The sequence below is a fragment of the Haliaeetus leucocephalus genome, unplaced genomic scaffold (assembly GCF_000737465.1).
Source record: "Haliaeetus leucocephalus isolate CR32 unplaced genomic scaffold, Haliaeetus_leucocephalus-4.0 Scaffold848, whole genome shotgun sequence".
Classification (NCBI taxonomy): domain Eukaryota; kingdom Metazoa; phylum Chordata; class Aves; order Accipitriformes; family Accipitridae; genus Haliaeetus; species Haliaeetus leucocephalus.
The window spans coordinates 13,600,926-13,622,330 of record NW_010973284.1 but is presented as its reverse complement, the minus strand read 5'-3'; the positions used below and the strand labels follow the sequence as shown (position 1 = coordinate 13,622,330).

Sequence of the window (21,405 nt, the reverse complement as noted above, 5' to 3'; positions counted from 1 at the left end):
GTTTTTATCTTTTTTTTTTTTTTTTTTTTTCCCCCCCCCCCCCCCCCTTGTCTTGCTTTGCATTTCTTTGCTTTCTTTTGACTAAATAAGGTTCTCGGGCAATCTTAATTGCAGTATGCTGATACCAAACACAAATCCAAGCTTGGGTGTTTTGCCCTATATTGGAGGTGCATGAGCAGTTGCTTGGGCTGCATCAAAGTATGTTTACTACAATTCCATACTTTTGAAATTCCTTCAAAAGACTAAAAAGAAACAAAAACCTCTTCTTAAATTCCTTCCATTTTAATTTCCAATCCAGTCCTTGTTATTAATATTTTTTGCACCCATGAAGAAACTCCAAATATACTAGGTCCTCTTTCTTTGTGTGTGTTGATCCTCATACATCCTCAAACACATACCAATGTGAAAATTAAAATACTTGCCAAATATTCCAACCCCTCCCAAGAAGAAGAAAAAAAAAAAAAAGAGGAATACAGGAGTCTATTAGGTAGGTGTCATGCTTTAACCCCAGCCACCAACTAAGCACCACACAGCTGCTCACTCACTCCCCCCCATGCAGTGGGATGGGGAAGAGAATCAGAAGGAAAAAGGTAAAACTCGTGGGTTGAGATAGGAACAGTTTAATAGAACAGAAAGGAAGAAACTAATAAAGATAATAACAATAATAAAATGACAATAATAATTAAAGGATTGGAATATACAAAACAAGTGATGCACAATGCAATTGCTTACCACTCGCTGACTGATGCCCAGTTAGTTCCTGAGCAGTGATTCACCCCCAGGCCAACTCCCCCCAGTTTATATACTGGGCATGATGTCACATGGTATGGAATACCCATTTGGCCAGTTTGGGTCAGCTGTCCTGGCTGTGTCCCCTCCCAACTTCTTGTGCCCCTCCGGCCTTCTCGCTGGCTGGGCATGAGAAGCTGAAAAATCCTTGACTTAGTCTAAACATGACTTAGCAACAACTGAAAACATCAGTGTGTTATCAACATTCTTCTCATACTGAATCCAAAACATAACACTATACCAGCTACTGGAAAGAAAATTAACTCTGTCCCAGCTGAAACAAGGACAGTAGGGAAAGATCTATAATCACATGGTCTATTGTAAGTTTACTATTTCTAAGAATATGAACAGCATTAAATAGTCTGAGTAACTGAACTAAAACTGTAACAGGAGTGAGAAGGATACCAGGAAATGAGATGGATGCCAGTAATGTAATAAGCAAATATGATTCAATACTAAGCAAAAATGCACAAGATAGTCTGATTTTGTTGTTCATAAAGTATGCATATAAATATGTTATAGAGCTCTAACTATTCTTAAACAACTGCAGAAGTTTGCTTTCATATTACAGCATTTTGCTAAAAAAGTTTCCTTCTCAAATTATTGTAAATGCTTTTTAATCCTGAGGTTTGAAACTTCAAAGTAGTTAAAAGATTTCAACTCACTTTTTTTTTTTTTAACACTTTTTTGCAGAATGATCAAGAGTCAACCTCAGGAGTATAGTTTTATTCCTCGAACATGGATCTTCCCTGCAGAATACACACAGTTTCAGAACTACGTAAAAGAACTGAAGAAGAAGCGTAGACAGAAAACTTTCATAGTCAAACCAGCTAACGGTGCAATGGGACATGGGTAAGTTGGTGTTAACTTCAGTCTTCTTACTCATTAAAGGTGAAATCCAATGCTATTTACAACATTAACAGAAGCTGTGTATTAGTAAGAAGATTGTATTTCAAGTTGCATGATGTATGAAAGTTCATGTATTGGATGAAGGCTTAACAAGCAGAAACAGCTAAAATACAAAGCTAAATTGAAGTGGTATTTTAATGTTGTTCTGAATGTGACACAATTAGAGAATGCATTTTCTGATGAAGCTCAATTCTTAAGATCAGGATTATTTTTATTGTGAATTTAAAAAATATTTATTAATCTGTTGTGCTTAGAATTACAGGGTGAGATTGTATTGGCTTAGACAAGTGTACTCTTCACGGGGTGAAAAACTGGCTGGCTGGACAAGCCCAGAGGGTTGTGGTGAATGGAGTTAAATCCAGTTGGCGGCGGGTCACAAGTGGTGTTCCCCAGGGCTCAGTATTGGGGCCAGTTCTGTGTAATATCTTTATCAATGATCTGGACGAGGGGATCAAGTGCATCCTCAGCAAGTTCGCAGATGACACCAAGTTGGGAGGGAGGGTTGATCTGCTCGAGGGTAGGAAGGCTCTACAGAGGGATCTGGACAGGTTGGATTGATAGGCCGAGGCCAACCGTATGAAGTTCAACAAGGCCAAGTGCCGGGTCCTGCACGTCGGTCACAACAACCCCATACAACACTACAGGCTCGGGAAAGAGCGGCTGGAAAGCTGCCCGGCAGAGAAAGACCTGGGTGTGCTGGTTGACAGCCGGCTGGATATGAGCCAGCAGTGTGCCCAGGTGGCCAAGAAGGCCAACGGCATCCTGGCCTGTATTAGAAATAGTGTGGCCAGCAGGAGCAGGGGGTTGATTGTTCCCCTGTATTTGGCACTGGTGAGGCCGCACCTCGAGTCCTGTGTTCAGTTTTGGGCCCCTCACTACAGGAAAGACACTGAGGTGCTGGAGCGTGTCCAGAGAAGGGCAACCAAGTTGGTGAGGGGCCTGGAGCACAAGTCCTATGAGGAGCAGCTGAGGGAACTGGGGTTGTTTAGTCTGGAGAAAAGGAGGCTGAGGGGAGACCTTATTGCTCTCTACAACTACCTGAAAGGGGGTTGTGGTGAGGTGGGTGCTGGTCTCTTCTGTCAGGTGGCTGGAGATAAGACGAGAGGAAATGGCCTCAAGTTGCGGCAGGGGAAGTTTAGGTTGGATATTATGAAAAATTTCTTTACTGAAAGGGTTGTCAGTTATTGGAACAGGCTGCCCGGGGAAATGGTTTAGTCACCATTCCTGGAGGTATTCAAAAAGCACGTAGACAAGGCGCTTCAGGACATGGTCTAGCGGGCATGGCTGATGGTTGGACTTGATGATCTTGAAGGTCTTTTCCAACCTAAATGTTTCTGTGATTCTATGATTGGGCATAAATGACAGGGTTTCAGCGGCTGGGGGCTGCAGGGGTGTCGTGTGGGAGAAGGTCGGGACCTTCCACAGCTCTGAGACCAGCCCAACCACCCCATTGCATGCTAAAACTGCAGCCAGCCAGAGAAGTACAAACATATTTAAGAGCGGCAGCCATGAGGTGTAGGAGAAACAGAGGAGATGCTGTTGGGGATGTGGCTGGAGGTGCACTCTTAGAAGGAGGTGACACCCATGCTGGAGGAGGGACACCCCTGAAGAGACTGCAACCTCCAGTTGAGTTGAAACAGTTTTGCATGTGACAGGGCTTCACAGTAAAAAACAGTGAGATAAATACTGCAATTCCATTCTTAACTCTGTTCTTGGTTTTAGATATTTCAATTTTAGCTGTTATTGCTTTTAATATCAGTCTGGATTATACAGAATGGTAAAGCTCTTATTTATTGAAAATATATCAGAATTACTGTAAATGTAAAGCCCCCAAACTTTTCCATTTCCTTATTTTTCAGTCCTCTTGATAAGGGCAAGATAAGCTGAAGGGAAAGGTGGCGGTATAATTCAGAGAAATGCCTGGAAGGTACTTAAATATATTAGGAGTATTCGGCACCAGAACACTGAAATGTATCATTAATAGAGGATAAGATTAAGGCAACAAAGCTATGGAAATTTGGGGTTAATAATTATACACTGAAAAATATTAGCCATTACAATTATTTGAAATTCTGTGTAGTTAGGGACTGCCAGTTTATAGTCTGTATATAAACTGTTTTTTCATTCTGATGTGGGGAGACTGGAATACAGAAATACTGAGCTTAATCTTTGCCATCCTTAGTGGTACTGATCAGTGTCCTGCTTTGCTACCATCATCACTAAGTCAGGTTAGCACTGAAAGTTCTTTGCAACCTGTACCTCGGGCAGAAGTTGTGGCAAAGACTAGAAGCCTATTTTTAGAGCTGCATGGGGAATAATCACAGAAGCTGGAGATTAGTTGCTCTGCCAAACTATTTCTAAGTGTAGAAAGAACCCATTATTACAAATTGTTGAATCAAAAGAAGCAGAATGTTATTTTGAAATGGCTCATTGCCTTTTTTCATCCAGTGAAGCACCATAAAGGACAGGAAACCGAAAGTCATGTAAGCAAATGGAACTTTTTCTCTACCCTACAAATCAGATATGGAAGTCTCTTTCTCCAGGTAGACTTTAGCCTGACTACCTGGCTGGGTTACCATGAAAATCTATTTCGAAGAGTAATGTCAAAATTCCATGTTTTTTAAAATAACTTTTGTTTTTACCAGGATCTCTTTAATAAGAAATGGAGAAAAGTTACAAGCTCAGGATCACTTGATTGTTCAGGAATATCTTGACAAACCATTTCTTATGGAAGGCTACAAGTTTGATTTACGTGTGTATATTCTTGTAACATCCTGTGATCCATTAAAAGTATTTTTATATCATGATGGACTGGTGAGAATGGGCACAGAGAAGTATCATCCCCCAAGTGACTCAAATTTGGTAAGTTGGAGTTCCTTCCAATTTTGCATGTAGATTTCCACTTGTGTAGTGTTTGGAGGAGGTAAAATAAAATAAGTTGTGACATGAGATTTCATTTGGTATTCATCTGGCTGAACTTTTGCATTGTCATTGAAGAGAAAAAAATAAAATGAAAAATATTTAACTCATGCTTTTCTATCAAAATCACAAGTATAGCCATATTATTGCTTGTGTATAAAAATTTTATACGACTTTGCCTGTATGTATGCTAAAGAGTTTAAATATTTTGTAATAGAAGAAAAATATGTCAATTATTGACATTCAACCCAGAAAAAATGAAGCAAAGAAAATCAATTCAAGAACAGTTACATTGCTTTTATATTTATCTGAGACTCAGTTTGGGGTGGGCAAGGGGTAAGGTTTACCTCCTGCTAGATCGTTATTTAACAACCCTGAAGTTCAGAGCTTCTGCTGAGGATCCTGCAATGTTTCAGCCATTTTGTTGGGAACCTATGCAGAAAACAAGAGAAACAGTGATACAAAAGACCAGTGCATGAGAGTGGTTACTGTAGTCCCTGAACATAAGGGAATCTGCTGCTGGTGCTGTTTGTCAGTGACCACTTCAGCAGGGAAGGAGTATGTACTTGACAACTTTAGGATGATACAGCAGGGCTGCCTATAGCAGAGAACCAAGAAATGGTAAGGGACATGCTAAAGTTTTGGACACATTAATTCTCCTGTTCACTGTATAGCATCTTCCTCTGTTGAGAGATGCAACCTCTGTCTTCTGGCACAGACCAAAATGCAGATGTCTGTTAAGAAAGAAGTAGATTTGAAGTATTGGGAGGCATCAGTAGAGTTGCGTTTCTTATACCTCGCTCTACTCTGTTGCTATTCTATCTTTCCTTTTCCCCACTGTATACTTTTGGAGCTGCTTCAGTGTAATTCTGCAATAGACAACACATGGAGACCCTTTTTCGCTACTTGTCACTTAAAATTGCAACTCTTTTAGTGCACCTTTGAAGAATGCAGGTATAATTTGGAGCCCAGTACAAATGGTGTATTTTGAAGAGTTCCAAAATTGTATTTGGAATAGTTAGCTTTTAATTTTTTTTTATTGTTACTAATCTCACCATTAGCAGCACTGAAACATGCTCTGAGCATTTAAACAGAACAGGCAGTTGTTTCTGTGTTCTCACAACTGTTCAGGTTGTAGTTTGTCTATTGTATGAAATAACCTGGCTTATCACTAATTACATTGTTCTTTGGATGACATTGTTCCACAGTGACATTGTTCCAGATAACTTCAGACTAAAGATTAGTTCAGATGTTTAACAAAACACTTTCATTTTTTTTTTAGTCTGAAAAAGAATTGCTTTTGTCTGAAATAATTTCATGGAAAGATGACAGTTATAATGACTCAAACCCAATATGTTTCACAATGATTCTCAACACAGTAATTGGAAGCCATGGGAGAAATTCATTATTTGTAGTGCTAATACAATATATTGTTAATTAGCCCGCAATTAAATTGATTGGTTTTGTTAATTTCATTAAGGTTTTTTTTATACATAAGTAAGTGCAGTGAGATAAATGACAGCAGAAGGCTTGTGTTATCTATTGGCTGTCTTATCAAAAAGGAATTGGAGCAGAAGGCTTATGGTCAGCTTAGAATATCAACTACACTCAAGTAAGGAATCAAACATGACAGAGAACTGTCACTGTGATGAGGACAGTCATCATGGTAGTGTAAGTGGAAAGCTGAATTAATATCTATACTGGGAGATAATGTAAACATATAAATCATGACTTATAAATTGGCCTTGGAAAGGTAATTTTTTTTTTTTTATTTTTTAATGCAACTGATAACATGAATCCATTGCTGGTGAAGTTTTGCTCCATAAAGGAATTATAGCATTCATTTATGTAATGTGTATCTTGAAATTTACCTCCATCTGATGTATGGCTACCAGCCAGTCAAAAATGAGCAGTTTTGGCAGATATCAACATGGCAGATGAGTTTATATGTAAAAGATATTTTAAAGTATCACTATCATGAGAACATTTCTCAGAAATAAACCACAGTGAAAACTGAAATGTGGGATTGTCTATGAAACAGATGCCAGAGTGTTTTTTAGCACTTTTAAAGTAGCACTTCAAAATACCATCTTTATTGTTTGCTACTTGTGCAATGTAATCATTCTGTAAGTGATGATAATTGTTCTTCACTTTTGTAGGTAGTTGATTACATACAGACCTGTAAAAATGGCAGATATATTGTATTGCTGAACCAGATGCTGAGCAGTGGATCAGTTGACTCCAACTGGCTTAAATACGAGCACAGGTTTTGTTATAAGAAGGCTAGAACATTCAGTAGGTGAAGTCTCCAATAATCAGAAACACTAAATCTGCACATAGTGTATTTGCAAATATGAACTGTTTGACTATGTTATTACTGATTTAACATATTTTTTCTTTTAATTATTTTGAATTGACCATTCTAATATTGTATTTAAGGTTTTTTTAAATGTCTTTTCTCCTTCTTTTTAGAGTCAATTGTATATGCATCTGACTAACTACTCTGTCAATAAACATAATGAACACTTTGAACGGGATGAAACAGAAGACAAAGGAAGCAAACGCTCCATAAAATGGTTTACTGAGTTTCTAGAAACAAATAATCTTGATGTCTCCAAATTCTGGAGTGATATTTCAGTAAGATAAAACTAATATGCTTTTCTTTATTTTGTATATTAGAAAATTAATTGCTTCTGCCATATGCTTCACTGGAATCCAGAATGATTTTTGAAACTTTATTAATCCAAATTCTCAGCAATGCATGCCACAAAGGACATACTGTAAATTATGATTATGTTTTTTAAAAGACTAAATTCAGAGTCTGATTATAAATTTAATGTTAAACTTTTTCTGAGGGACAAAAGCCCTTTCAAACAGTTATTCACATAAGTAATACAATACAAAGGAACCATCCCATTTAAATTCTTGGAGACTTTTCTAGAGTATAAAGTGAATTTTATGTGTGAATATTTACAAAATTGTAGGCAACGTTGCATATATCTGTGGACTCAAACCTGTGCCATTGAAGTCAGTGGTTATGTTACAGGTGTCTTTAGGTGAGGAACAGACCTAAGATTGTTAGATCTTAGGCACCATCTGTACGTATGATTCTGAGAATATTTATTGAAAATTATATTGCAAAATGAAATGGGTGAAGATTGGCTATACTATACTTTGTTCCCAATATGCTTTTAATATTTATTACATATCTAAAAGCACATGTGTACTATGGAAAGTATAACAATATACTCTAAAGCTATATAAACAAAATTATATCTGTTACTCCATAGGAATAGTTTATTTATTATAGACCACTTATTTGGTATTTGAGATCTTTTTTTTTTAGTAGATACTTTAATGAAATTTGAAAGATTAGAAACACATAAGTTCAATATATACTGGTGTCTTCTCTCCTGATGAACTTTTCTGAAAAAAATCCTTACAGGAGTTAGTAGTGAAGACTCTTATAGTTGCAGAGCCACATGTTCTTCATGCTTATCGCATGTGCAGGCCAGGGCAAGCACCAGGAAGTGACAGTGTCTGCTTTGAAGTCCTGGGATTTGATATTCTGCTGGACAGAAAACTAAAACCATGGCTCCTAGAGGTAAACCTCTTTAAACAAATGTAAAGTAAATTTTTAAGAGTAAAGTTAACTAAGCCTCAGCTGAATCCGTATCTATGTAAGAAAACTTCCAAAGAAAATCTGTGCAATGCAGGGGATACTGTTGTTGAGTACATAGATGGTGCTTTTTCTGCAGCATACATATGGAAATGCTGCCTTGCAGTGATATTTGGAGACTCAGGTAAAGGTACTTGTTTTCATGGAGGAATGTTGCATTTCAGATGTTTTTGGAAGTTTTAATGAGAAATGTGATGTTAATCCAGTTGTAATTCTAGCTAAAGGACCTTGTTTATAGCAATTGGGTGCTACTTAGATCTCTTTAATGAGTATGACTCTGTAATATAGCTCTGGCAACTTTTGTGAATGTATGGTCTTAATTTTCTTTTTTCGGGGATATGTGTTCTTTTCTTCTCCTGTGGCTTTTAAAACCACCCACATAAACAGAGGAAACTTACTCAGTATACATGAAATGATGTCAAACAATTGGCATATCCTCCGATATGTTAGTGGTACAGTTAAGCTTAAGTGGTACTCGCACACATTTTCAACCAGGAATACTTGAGGTTTGTCTATTCTGTCTCTTTGATTATGCTATTAATAACATATAGATGAAGTTCACTTGTCTTTTTTCAGATTGTCTTATATCATTACGTTAACTGGTTGGGAGGCTGTACAGCTGGAGGAAAAAAGCAAAATGTATTAAAAAACTCTGTCTATTGACAATAAATCATGACTATGATTTGGCTACTGATGAGCAAAATGTACACAATTAATTTACTGAATTATAACCTTGTTCTCAGGCCGTTAATGCTGTCAACAGTTGTTTTGTCATACTTATTTCTCTCAGGAGTTCAGTACAATTTTAATCAGAAAAATAAAATTCCTTCACTGTTGCCATGCACACATAAGCATATTTGGTGGCTTTGATGTCATGTGCTCCTTTTGGCTAGCACATGAACTTAGTCTGTTTTTGTCAAGGAAAGCCTACTATCTCTTTCATTTAGCTCTACACTTCCAGATTATCATCTATAGGTTGCCTGTAGCTTGCATGTAAGTGTATGTAGTTGTTTAAGTACAGACTGAAGTTGGTCTGTGTATGCATTTCATCCAGCCTTGTAGCAAATGGTAACAGACCTCTTCTATGACAGATGGTGAGTCAACTTGTGTAGTGAATCCATTTTAAAGGACACCCCTCTATCTCCTTGGATGTTTACACGCAGTATGGAGATTTTAGGGGATTTGATTCGCCATTTATGATAATGGGTATCAGAGGAGAATCATACTATCCCAAACTCCTTGTTTATGAGGGAGGGATCTCATAAAGTAGTAAATGCTGCTCTGGTATTTTGGGTTGCTGGAGAATACTTCACGTCTTGGAGTTGTGTACCTGGTAATTATTTTTTTAAATATAGAAGTCTAATTATTTCCTTTTCTGCTTTTGGTGATAGAGGTATCCTTCAACTTATTTTGCCAGACTTTGAACTAAACTAACAGAAATTTCAAACTTTGACATTTAGTAATTGAGTTTCTATACTCATCCACTAATTTTTACTGTGCTTGTTCATGTTTTTTTGCAGCACTCTCAGAACAAACACACAGTATGTATATGTATGCACACTGTACATATACTGTATGTATTGTAGTAAAGGTCAAATACACACTGTATATATATATGCACACTATACCTAATATATATACAGTGTGTATGTGTATATATGTATCTCTTTTTTTTTTTTTTTTTTTTTTTTTTTTTTTTCCTAAACCAGTTTTGGCTTCTTCCCCAGCTTTCTACTCTTACCTCTTTCCACCATACCCCTCTTGCCAAAACCCCATTAGGGGAGTGAATCATTCTTTCTAACAGTGGTAACAAGTATCAATCACAAGGCCCTGGATGTTCCCAGTGTTATGGGAAAATTGCCAAAACAGAATTAGGATGGTAAGTCTAGTTTCATGTTTCCATACCTCATGTAGCTATTCTGTTATAAAGATAGCTTAATAAACTGTTATAAGAAATAAATTGTGCAATATTATATTGACTCTGCTTTCCTGAGATGACTTGTTTATGTTGCCTTGATGTGACGTAGCTCTCCTGCTCCTTGATGCTACTGAACTTCCGGAACCTTCTACCAAAGTGGGGGCTGTGGGAAATGCATGATTGCCATCTTGTGGCACCAAATGCTTCTGGCAAGCATCTGTGCAGTCCCAGCAGCCTCAATCCTTTCCAAGTAGCAACAACTACCTGGATTTCCCTTCGGTTCCCAGAAAATCCAGTTTTACTCTCTTTGACCAAAATTTCCAAGCTAGGTTATTTTATGTAAATAGGAAAATCATACAGTTGAAGTTCTTGGATGGACTCCAGACTTGTTCAACCTCATTATATCCAGTTGGGATCACAAAGTGGTGATACTGGAGAAAAAGGTCACATTTTAATAACTACCTCAAGTGCAGGATACCTAACTTCCCTTGTGATTTATGCGGGTGAAAGAAACTCACCTTATGTACAGATCCATAAATTTATTATTTAGTGTAACTGAACTAGCAAAAACTATTCAAAACTTTATCAGCCCAGTTAAAATGACTGGACATCTTAGGACAAAGTATCCAATTATTGCTAATTCCTATTAATAAAGTAGTTAAAGCTCACATACACAAGCTTTTTGGTATCTGCTCCTTTCTCTTGTGTTACACTTACCCAGCCTGTGCCCCTGGAGATCCAAAGGCCAACAAGTGGCAGGAGAGGTCTACTCCAAAAAAAAGATGGGTAGGTGGTCATAGCAAGTTGTCAGTGTCTTGTGTTCTTCACCAGGAAGAACACACTGTTGATGGTGAAGATTTCTTCGTCTTTGCTCTTAGCTTCACTTAGGATTATTTTTATTCATTTGCTGCCACTGTCCATTTACTGGCTGTTCATTCACTGGCCAGAGATTTTGCATTGTCTCCAAGTTTTACCATAAGTCATATGTTTTACATTTCCTGGATTCTGCTCTGTGTTCTCTTCATTATCCCTAGGCTCAGTATTATCTAATTCACAAGGTTGCATTCCTATAGTGAATGCTACTTGGCCACTGTGATAGGTGTATATCTCAGAGTATCTGGATTTTCAAGGCCTTCACTATCATAATTTGTTTGTACTTTTGGGACCCCTCATACAATCCTGTACTTGTCAACAATCTTCAAGATGTGCATTCCTGATAAAATTACTAATGTTACATTAACACAACCTAGTTGTGTGTATGTCCCAGTTCTTGGGTCATTAAACTCTAAACACCATCTCTAAGCTGACAGATGCATACACAATGCTTTGTTAACCAGTTATTATGAATACCTATTGTGACAGTATCACTGGTACATTACCAAGATTACTACACTACTGTCTTACAGATTAGTCAGCAACCATATTTCTTGTCTGGAAACAAGGGATAGCCATGTGAAAAATAAGGGACAGTACTTTCTTGCAAGGGATATTTTAAGGGAAAAGCAATTTTCTTAACATAATGTTTTTGCCCAAGACTTCTCAAGATTGTTACCCATGATCACATTTGACAGAACGAGACACTGTTCCAGTCAGTATTTAGCCCATTACCTGAGTAGAATTATATGCAGATTCAAACAGCTGAATATATAGGATAATGGTATTTGCATTTCTTGTACTACTTAGACTAGAGCCATGTGGAAATACATTTCAAACGTATCTCATCGCATTTTCATAAAGCTGCTGCATAAATGTAATCTTTTTTGTTTGAGATCAAGTTCTGTATCTCAATCAGCAATGTGACTTGTGGAAAATGACCAACCTTTAGCAAAATAAACCAGCTTTAGTCACACCTTGTCTCTCTCCAAGTGTTGAGCATGAGTCAACATGCACTTAGAGTGATGTTGGCTAACCAGACCCCCAGATTGATGGCAGTGATCTGTTTGGTACCTGTGAGGCCGCATCTGGAATATTCTGTCCGGTTTTATCCCTCAGACTAAGAGAGAAACATTGACAAACTGGAATGAGTTCAGCAGAGGTGCTAAGGTACTCAGAGGGCTGGAGCACATGCTATATGAAGAAAAGCTGGGGGCACTGGGTTTGCTTTGCATGGAAAGGGAGGGCTTTGTGAGCAATCACCAACTGTATGAAATTTAACAAGAGCAAGTGTTGGATTCTCCACTTGGCACCGGGTAATTCTGGTTATACATACAAATAGGGGGATGAGAAGCTGGAGAGCAGCCCCATGGAAAGAGATCAGGGGGTTTGGGTTGATGGCATGTTGAAATAAGTCAACCGTGTGCCCTGGCAGCAAAAAGGGCCAACCATGTCCTGGGGTGCATCAAGCACAGTATAGCTAGCTGGTCAAGGGAGGTGATTGTCCTACTCTACGCTGTACTGGTGCAGCCCCACCTTGAGTACTGTGTGCAGTTTCGGGTGCCTCAGTATAAGAAGGACATCAGACTACTCGAGTGTGTCCAGAGGAGGGCGACCAAGATGGTGAAAAGCCTTGAGCACAAAACTGACAAGGAGCAGCTGAGGTCACTTGGCTTGTTCGGCTTGGAGAAGAGAAGGCTGAGGGGTGAGCTCATCGCAGTCTGTTACTTCCTCCGGGCAGGCTGGGGGGCAGTGGAGGGGGAGGTGCTGATCTTCTCTCTCTGGTGACCGGCAATAGGACATGAGGAAATGGAATGAAGCTGCATCAGGGGAAGTTCAGACTGGACATTAGGAAAAGGCTCTTCACTGAGAGGGGTGGTTGGTCACTGGAACAGGCTCCCCAGGGAGGTGGTCACAGCACCAAGCCTGTCAGAGTTCGAGGAGCATCTGGATGACGCTCTTCGTCATATGGTTTAGTTTTAGGTAGTCCTGCAAGGAGAAAGGAGTTGGACTTGATATTCTGTGATCTAACTGCAGACCTGAAGTGGGCTTTGAGAGAAGACAGACAGGTGCTCCTCAGAGATGCATGGTGAAATGGCTGGGAAAATTCAGGAAGAGTGCATAGGGGCACGATGTGGAAAGGTTGTTTGAATGAAGAAAAAGAGAATAAGAGAAACAAATACCTAGAAAAACTTTCTGCATGAACTTTTGGGACTACTGCTGTTGTTTTGAAATAGTGAAATATGTCCCTTGCTGATGTTCTGATAAATGCACATAGATGACTATGCAAAGCAAATGTGCTGCAAGTTACTTGTTAAGGGGAAAAAACTTAAACTTTTTTTTCATACAAAGAACTTAAGGTGACATTCTTATCTGAAAAGTAAGTGGACTAGCATTGTGGGCACCCAAATTTGTTATGCCTTCGTGGTTTCCACACAGGTATAACCCATGTAGGTTTTACAGTGAGGCTGGGCATTGTTCCTTTATAATTTAGAACCATAAAAATCCCACAAAACAACAAACTGACAGTTGCATATTGTGTCAGCTTTCTACAGAGCACGTGAATTATATTGAAACAGTTGATGGAGAACATTCTGTGTTATTTTGTCAGGTACAGACAGTCCCCTGCGATACTCAGATTGCTCTTAACAGTCACAAAAGTTAAGAGCATTTAGAAGCATTCTGTCTGAAGGAAGTGTTCACCACTTTATGTGATCAAGCAACAGCTCTTGGACTGCCATTTCAAGAATACGTGTATTATATAAATACCTACTGAGCAGACCATGATGTTTTCTCTGCTCTGAACAGAACAGAAACTCAAACTATTCCATTTTCTGGCAAGTTTCAAAATACATAAAAAAATACATAAAAATGTTGTAAATCAAATTTCAGCTTATTTAAAATACATAGAGAACCTGAGAATTCAAGTTGTTTCTTACTGAAACAGCAATCTCTCATGTCAGGGTGAGCAGCCTGCACTGTTACTCAGTTGAGAAGAAGGGCTCACTCCTCACTTCAGTGTCTCCCTTAAGTTATATGAAGTCCAAATAAGATAGTTTGAAAAGTAATATTACAATAGTTACATTATTGTGTGAAGTAGAACTGTTAACTACTTATTTCTGGATCTAACGTTAATAACTTTAACAAAGGAATTCTGAGCTTTGTAAATGTAAATTTTAAGCTTGGGAAGTTCCCATTCTTCTACTCTCAAGAGTCTGTAGAAACATAATGAAACCTGAAAATGCATCTCTGTAAAAGCATCATATTTTTCAAATATTAATTGATTTAACTAACATTTCCTTAAAACCTCTTTTGCAGCTTATTGTAAGTTTGAAAAGGAACAATTTCTTTTCTTTGTATGTTTGCAGCAGAGAGCACCTGTTTTACTTGTATTCTTCAGTAAAAACTGTACCTGTTTCATAAAGCACTTCTACAACAGTCAGTGGGGCAGTGTTAACAAAGGAGCTGCACATAGGCATTAACAATAAGTTTGGTGAGAACAGAATGCTATTAACACTGCCCTCCCATGGTCTTCAGCAAGGTCAGCATTTCAGTTATGTGATGAGTTTATATATACATATATGTAAAAGAAAAGCTGTAAAAACTCTATTGCCCCTTAACCCAAGCGACTAGCAGTATTTAGAACCTTTCCACTTACCATTAGGAAGAGCAACTGATGAGACTACTCATCTAACTCTTTGGTTCAATCCTTTCCTTCTTTTTAATTTTATTTATTTATAACAAAGACTTCCTTTCAGTGATTCTTGAGCCCACGCAGCCTCTCCCTCTGTTGCCTTGGAGAGCCATTTTTGGGCCTCTTTCTCCTGCCGTCTGCTGGCTTTTTCCTCTCTCTGATACTTGTCCATGAGTTCTTTTTTCTCTCAAAGGGTAATAGTGAATCCACTAAGCACACATGACTTCAAGTGGCTCAATATTTGCCTTCAGTGTAACTCCTACTCTTCACACTTTTCCAGTGAATAATGTTACAAAATGTTCCAGTTACAAAGAGTGCAGTTTGATTTAACATATAATATGGTGTTACTGTGGGCAGTTGCCCAAAGAGCTGGTCTAGCAACCTGCCTCTATCTGGTGGTCATGTCTGTTGGATGAGATGTTCCTGGTTGCTGTTTGGATGAACATCTAATTTATCATTCCAGGCAAACCATACTTCTACACTCAATCAGCCTGCAGAACTTCCTCACTCAGGGACTGCACAACGCTTGGTCTGGTTTGGGGAAGGGGGAAGTGACATGAAGGCAGGACTAGGAGAGGGGCAGCACCAGACCTTTGTGGCAGCCTGCAGTTGCACCGGACTAGGTACAATGTGAAACTGCACCTGTATGAGGCAGTTCTGTGGTGCTTAAAGTGATCAGTGTACCAGCTGCGAGATCTCTGCCTTCCTCTTCTCCTTTGTTGAAGGCGGGCTCCCTGCCCCCTTCCCTGTAGTGACACTGGTACTTGTAGGGTTCCTTCCTGAGATGATCAAGGACGAATGAAAAATAATTTTTGGTGAGGTTGATCTTTGTGTGGATCATTGGGATCAGCTTCCTAATTCTCTGTGAACCCCTGTGCCTAGACAATGAAATAGGCAGAGTATGACAGGCTTGGATTTGTATTAAACTGCCATGGAAAACCAGCCTTCTGCTTAAGCTAAGAAAAAGGTGGTTAGCACTCTCACAATTTGTGAAGTTTAGAAATGAGTGATTAGAATGAACTTCATGATTATCTCTAATCAAAGATCTGCTCAATGGTAGCCACTAACAGCATTCTGTGTAATAAGGCTTTTATGGCTTATCAATTTTTTGCTTTTTGAATTCTATTGTTAGCAATCTCAATCACTTTATTAAAGAATGAGATGCTTTCCAAAACATTCATGCTGTCCTACAGATTGAACAGAGATTAAATCCCTGTTATTGAAAGGATGTAATATTTTATTAAATTGATTTTAGGTTTATTAAGTCATTCATGTAATCTTTCTTTGAAAGGTCTTTTCAATAGGTATGTCTGACATAGTGGAAAATTTCTTTTCCTACTCCATACTAATAGGCTGCTGCAGTGGGAGGTGAGAATATGCTCTTTGACTATTTTGGCAAACAGGTGAAATGCCAGGCTGAAATTTATCCCATGTCTTGGTGAAGAAGACAATGGTGTATCTTACACATTTACAGAGTTTAATTTTTGTAAAATCAGAATTCTTTGCAAATGTAACTGTGGATGGGAGCCTTCACAAGAGGTACTTCAACTTATGCTTCTTAATTTAAGCGTTACAGATATGAGGTCCTCTACTGACGTGTATGTAATTGTGAAATACACTGACCTATGGAACTGCTGTGCTTACAAGGAGTTTGATTAATTATATGTGCTATATTCAGTGAAATTTTAATTATGAAAACAAAGTTGAAGATTACAGTTGGAGGAATTAGAAACTTATGTGGACAATTCAGTTCTATAGCTATTGAAAAGTCATAGATAGTAAAGAAGCTGAAGTAACATCACCAGTAAAGCAGATATTTGGGAGATAAAACTGTGATATTGTAAAAATAATAGATGTGAGAAGCATTATGTCCAGGAGTCTATATGGAGAAACACTGCATTTGTTTATCAAGCAGATTTTCTTTTCTGTGCATTGTTGTATACAACAGATTAGAAAATTTGGAGTTTTGAAGGTAGTTTATCCAAAGAAACCTAATGTACAGCACTGACATAACTCCAGAATTAGTGTTACAAAAATCTGTCATGAGTAGATTCAACCAGTTACCTGCTAGTTTAAGAGTAATGCTGATCATGGAAGATATTTAGCTAGATCAAGCATATAGTTACTTTATTCCTTTGAGTGAGGTCCCAGGTAGTCTATAGTATGAAGACACTGTTAAGGAAAAAGGCATTAGTTACCTCTGAGAACAACTGAGTGGAGCATTAAAAAGGTATTGTGTGGTGAGACTGTAAAATGTTGCAGTAGCCAGACAGTTGTACTCTTTGCAGGGAACATATTATCTGTATGCTCTGGAAATTAGATTATTTGCTGTGTGTTTTTTTTCTGGCATTGAAGAGGGTTTTTCTGCTCTAAAGATGTTATTTGTGGATTAAGCCTTTTGTTTTGTGACTTAATTGTGATTTCTTGCAGATTTACCTCAAGAGTGTGGGTGGTTTCACACATCAGAGACTTATGCAGTGGGTTCAGGTTATGAAGTTTTGGGTAGCAATGGATGAAGATATTCCCCATTTTTATACCTCCCATAAGTCTATCTACACTTATCACTAGGTAAACTTTTTAGCTGACATTTAAGGTCAGCTGTCAAGACTGCCTCTTGAAGTTTCAATTGTGAGAAGGGAAATGCATGGAACAGATGAAGAGGGTTAAAGAGAAAAGTTTGTTAGTGAAGCATCCTTGCACATAGTCATACTAAATCAAGAGGAATTTTAAGTATACACATAGACAGTTAGTATAGGATAGCTAATGAACTTTAAATTCACACCTGCTTTCTACGTATTAAATTTCTTATGTACCTTGTTGCTCGGATTTTATTTGTACTGGACCTGCATCTACTGCTACCTGAAACATATTGCACCAAGCCAAGTTTGCAATAGCTATCCAGAATGGGATCACTGTTTTTACTGCCCCTCTGGTTACTCTTCAGGATTGAGGTCACAGCAGGATTGGGATTTCAAACATTAGTCATGAATGGTATGTCAAAAAATTGAGTATGTAGGTGATACAGCAGTACTCCAGTTTCAACTATGAATGCCATAGCTTTTCAGCCTCTTAAATGACTGCATTAAAGTGACAGAAACCTTAGTGTGGCATGATTGTATAATGTCTGATGACAGCATTTTGCTTCACATTAGCATTTCAAATGCCTTCTTATATTTTTCCTAACCCCACTTCAATTTTCTGCTTAATAAACATAGTCAGTATAGTTTTGTTCAGAAGTGCCAGATGTAGATTTTTGGCAAAACTCACCCTGTAGGAGAGAAACTGTTATTTAAATTATTTTATAGTTTTCATAGTGTTAATTCTCACTGGTGCTCATAGAAGTAACACATTTATAACATTTTTATTAATGCAGAATTTATGCCCAAAATTATACTTCAAATTGTTGTAAATCTAGGAAGCATCTAAACCAAATATAAATACAACAATGTGCACTTTTGTATGCTCTCAAGTTGGATGCTTCAATGCTGTGTAAGCATATGCCTGTGCATCTCTAGGAAGTCAGTATTGGACCAATGTAGCATTTTACATGTTCCAAGTAAGTCCTTGCATGTAACTGCAGTCTCACTGGATTTAAGGATTCAGTGTATGTAAAAAATTAGAAATTAATGTTTTGGAAGTTTTAATAAATACATTTCTGTCTGTTCACCTGTTTTTAATGCATGCAAAAACATTATATTGAAGTAGAATATTGTTAGTTGCTACATATTCATGTGGAGTAAAAAATTCAATACATGGTACAGAATATAATTTTGTTCAATACCTAACATTTCTCCTGAATAAGGAGTTGGGGCTTGATTTTATGTCTCTGTTCTCTGTTTTCAGTCCAGTGAGCTTTTTGCTTACTTAGGTATTTGCTGGACTGAAGCATATTGGATCTTCATGCATATGTTTTTAAACATACATAAATCCTTCCTGGCTTAGACAATATGATATCTCAAAATCAGAAAGTTTCCAATTTAATTCAGTTATCAGCTGTATCTAGTCAATGCAGCTCTAGTTAAAGTGTTTTGTTTAATCTTCATGTTGAAAATGAGATGCAGTATATCTATTGTCTTGTCAACCACTGGTATTCTCTAATGAAATGTTGGAGAACTGGGTTTTAATCCTTGTGTTCGTTTCTTTGAATGTTTCCATGTTTGCTTAGCTGAAAGTGGAACATTAACATTTAAAAAAAAAAAAGGATGTCAATAAATGTTTGTACTATCACAGTATAGAAAAAAAAATAATTAGCCTTTGTGATGTGATAGGAGACAAACAGGGCAGTCTAAGGAGGTTGGTCAATTAAATATTTGGATGAATGTCTTCCAAAAAAGAATATGTATACACTTTTTCACAATTTCTGCTGAATTTTTGCAATTTTTCTTTCAACATCAGATCTCCTTGCTCACTTTGCCAGCTTGTCTGCAAAACCAGTAAACAAGTAGATTCTCAAAGCCAAAAGGTACCCTTTGGCTTTAAGAGTAAGTGATGGGGCAGCTGGGACTTGGCAACAGAACAGTTGGTGGCTCACCAGCCAAAATAGTTCAGTCCCACAACTGTAGAGGCGCTAAGATGCTCTAATATATCTAAAGCATTAAAACACAATTTTAATGAACTGCTTTTGCCCCCTGCTTTGAACATACTAACTGTATCCTACTTCTACTTGCATGGGGCACAAGGTATTAGTTATCGCTTCTAGAGCTCTTTAGTGTCTGTCCCTTCTGTAACCAGCACTGCTCATTCACAGTCAAGGTGAGATTCCTGCCTCTTATTAGCACCCATTACTCATGTATACATTTTTATGCCAGCCTGGAAGGTGTTCCTAGAAATGTTGACACAGCTACTTCATTATCACTCCTCAAAGCTTTCCGAAACGTGAAGTTCTTCTGCAGGAGCTCCAGAGCTTGGCAGTGGTTATATGGTGGTTGGTTGAGACTCCTGGCTGTTAAGTGTGATTTAGTCTCACTGATTCCCAGTTGCATTTCCCTTGTTCCTCTGTATTTACGGTAACATTTTTAATCTCTTATCTTGTACTTGGCTCATAAGCTTTTTGTTACTGAGACTGTTAATTATTTTATGTTTTCACACTATGTACTGATTTAATAACTTAGATCTCTAGGTGTTGCTGTAAAGTGTATCTGAATAGTTATTTAAATATACTTGAGAAGACCTTGAATTAGAGCCTCTTTCTGTCCTTAGGGTTGTTAATTTTTAGAGAAGTAATCAAAGTTGCTTTCAGACTGGGAACTAGGAAAGAGTTTTAACTCTTCCTGTGCTGGACTACCGTAGCATGGCCCATAGTTTGTTCTAAAGTGTTTAACAGCACTTTGCATGGTAAAATTTTCTGGTTGGAGCAACCAAGAATAGATTAGACTGGTTTCATAGTGCCAGTACTTGAATGGTTTTCATTTTAAGTGTCTAGATAACTTGGTGGCTGAAAGCTACATCTCCTGACTCCCAGTATCTGTGATGCTCTCAATGCTCTATTTTTTTTAAGAATACAAACGGAAATGAGCTTCTCAACATGTATTCTCTTAATCTCTGCTATATTTGAAAGAATAGTTTCTCCAAAGCCTGTTACAATAGATGTGTTCCCAGTGAACCTGAACATTCCTGAGTCTTCTGTATCTCATTTTTTCAGATTAATCGTGCCCCAAGCTTTGGAACTGATCAAAAAATAGACTATGATGTAAAAAAAGGCGTTCTGCTAAATGCATTAAAGCTTCTCAACATACGGTAAATTTGTCCTCTTTTCTTCAGTCTGGCTCTCTTTCTGTTGCTGTGATTTTTTTTTTATTTTTTTTTTTATTTGAACTGGGCTAGGAGAAAATGAAGACCTTTTTTTTCCACCTTCATATTTTCAAAATATAAATGTTTCTCTTGCTGTCAGTTTTGCTATTTGAAATTAACCCGAATTTTATTTTTCTTCTTGCTCATGTGCTTGCAAAAAAGGAGTGGTAATAGTAATTTTTTGTACTTTTTTTTTTTTAATGATTTTTCAAACAGGTCTCAAAGTGGGGATATGAGTGCAGTCATGGGCATATGGCCACACAGGAAATCTGCTTTGGTGATAGTTTCGCATATAGTCAAAAGCCATACCCCTCTACAGGAAAACTTTGTAGATTTTTTTCCAACATATCCCAATTACACTTCAGGAAAATAGATACAACTATGTTTGTACATTAAATTCTAGTACAGAGTCGTTACAGTACACCTTAAAGTGTGAAAGTATTGTAGCCATAAGAGTTAATATTTAAAAAAAATTCTTAATGAGTGTTTCAATTCTAATTTTGTATCATAAACTGCACACGACTGACTGGAAAAAACAGATGATATACTTGAGATGAAATTGCATCTTATTTCAGCTGCATTGGATTGACATATCTTGATATCATCTGTGTTTCAGGACAAGTGATAAAAGGAGAAATTTAGCTCAACAGAAGGCTGAGGCTCAAAAAAGACTGTATGGTCAAGGTTCAATGAAAAAACTGTTGCCAGGTTCCTCAGACTGGGAGAAGCAGCGCCACACACTGGAAAGGAGAAAAGAAGAACTGGTAGGAAGGAAAAAAAAGTGCTGTTTCTTGCCCGTGGCTTATTCTCTCTTTGTTTTAATTGTCTTATTTT

The 21,405-nt window shown here is 37.7% G+C and overlaps 1 protein-coding gene across 1 annotated transcript in view; it reads left to right on the top strand.

Moving 5' to 3' along the window:
• TTLL7 (tubulin tyrosine ligase-like family, member 7) overlaps positions 1–21,405 on the top strand; it is a 59,693-nt gene that overhangs the window by 6,576 nt on the left and 31,712 nt on the right. Inside the window, exons 5-10 of the mRNA XM_010582734.1 lie at positions 1,483–1,641; positions 4,344–4,560; positions 7,090–7,254; positions 8,063–8,221; positions 20,423–20,517; positions 21,188–21,335. Of these exons, the coding sequence (XP_010581036.1) occupies positions 1,483–1,641; positions 4,344–4,560; positions 7,090–7,254; positions 8,063–8,221; positions 20,423–20,517; positions 21,188–21,335 (943 nt within the window). The remainder of the gene's footprint in view (positions 1–1,482; positions 1,642–4,343; positions 4,561–7,089; positions 7,255–8,062; positions 8,222–20,422; positions 20,518–21,187; positions 21,336–21,405) is intronic.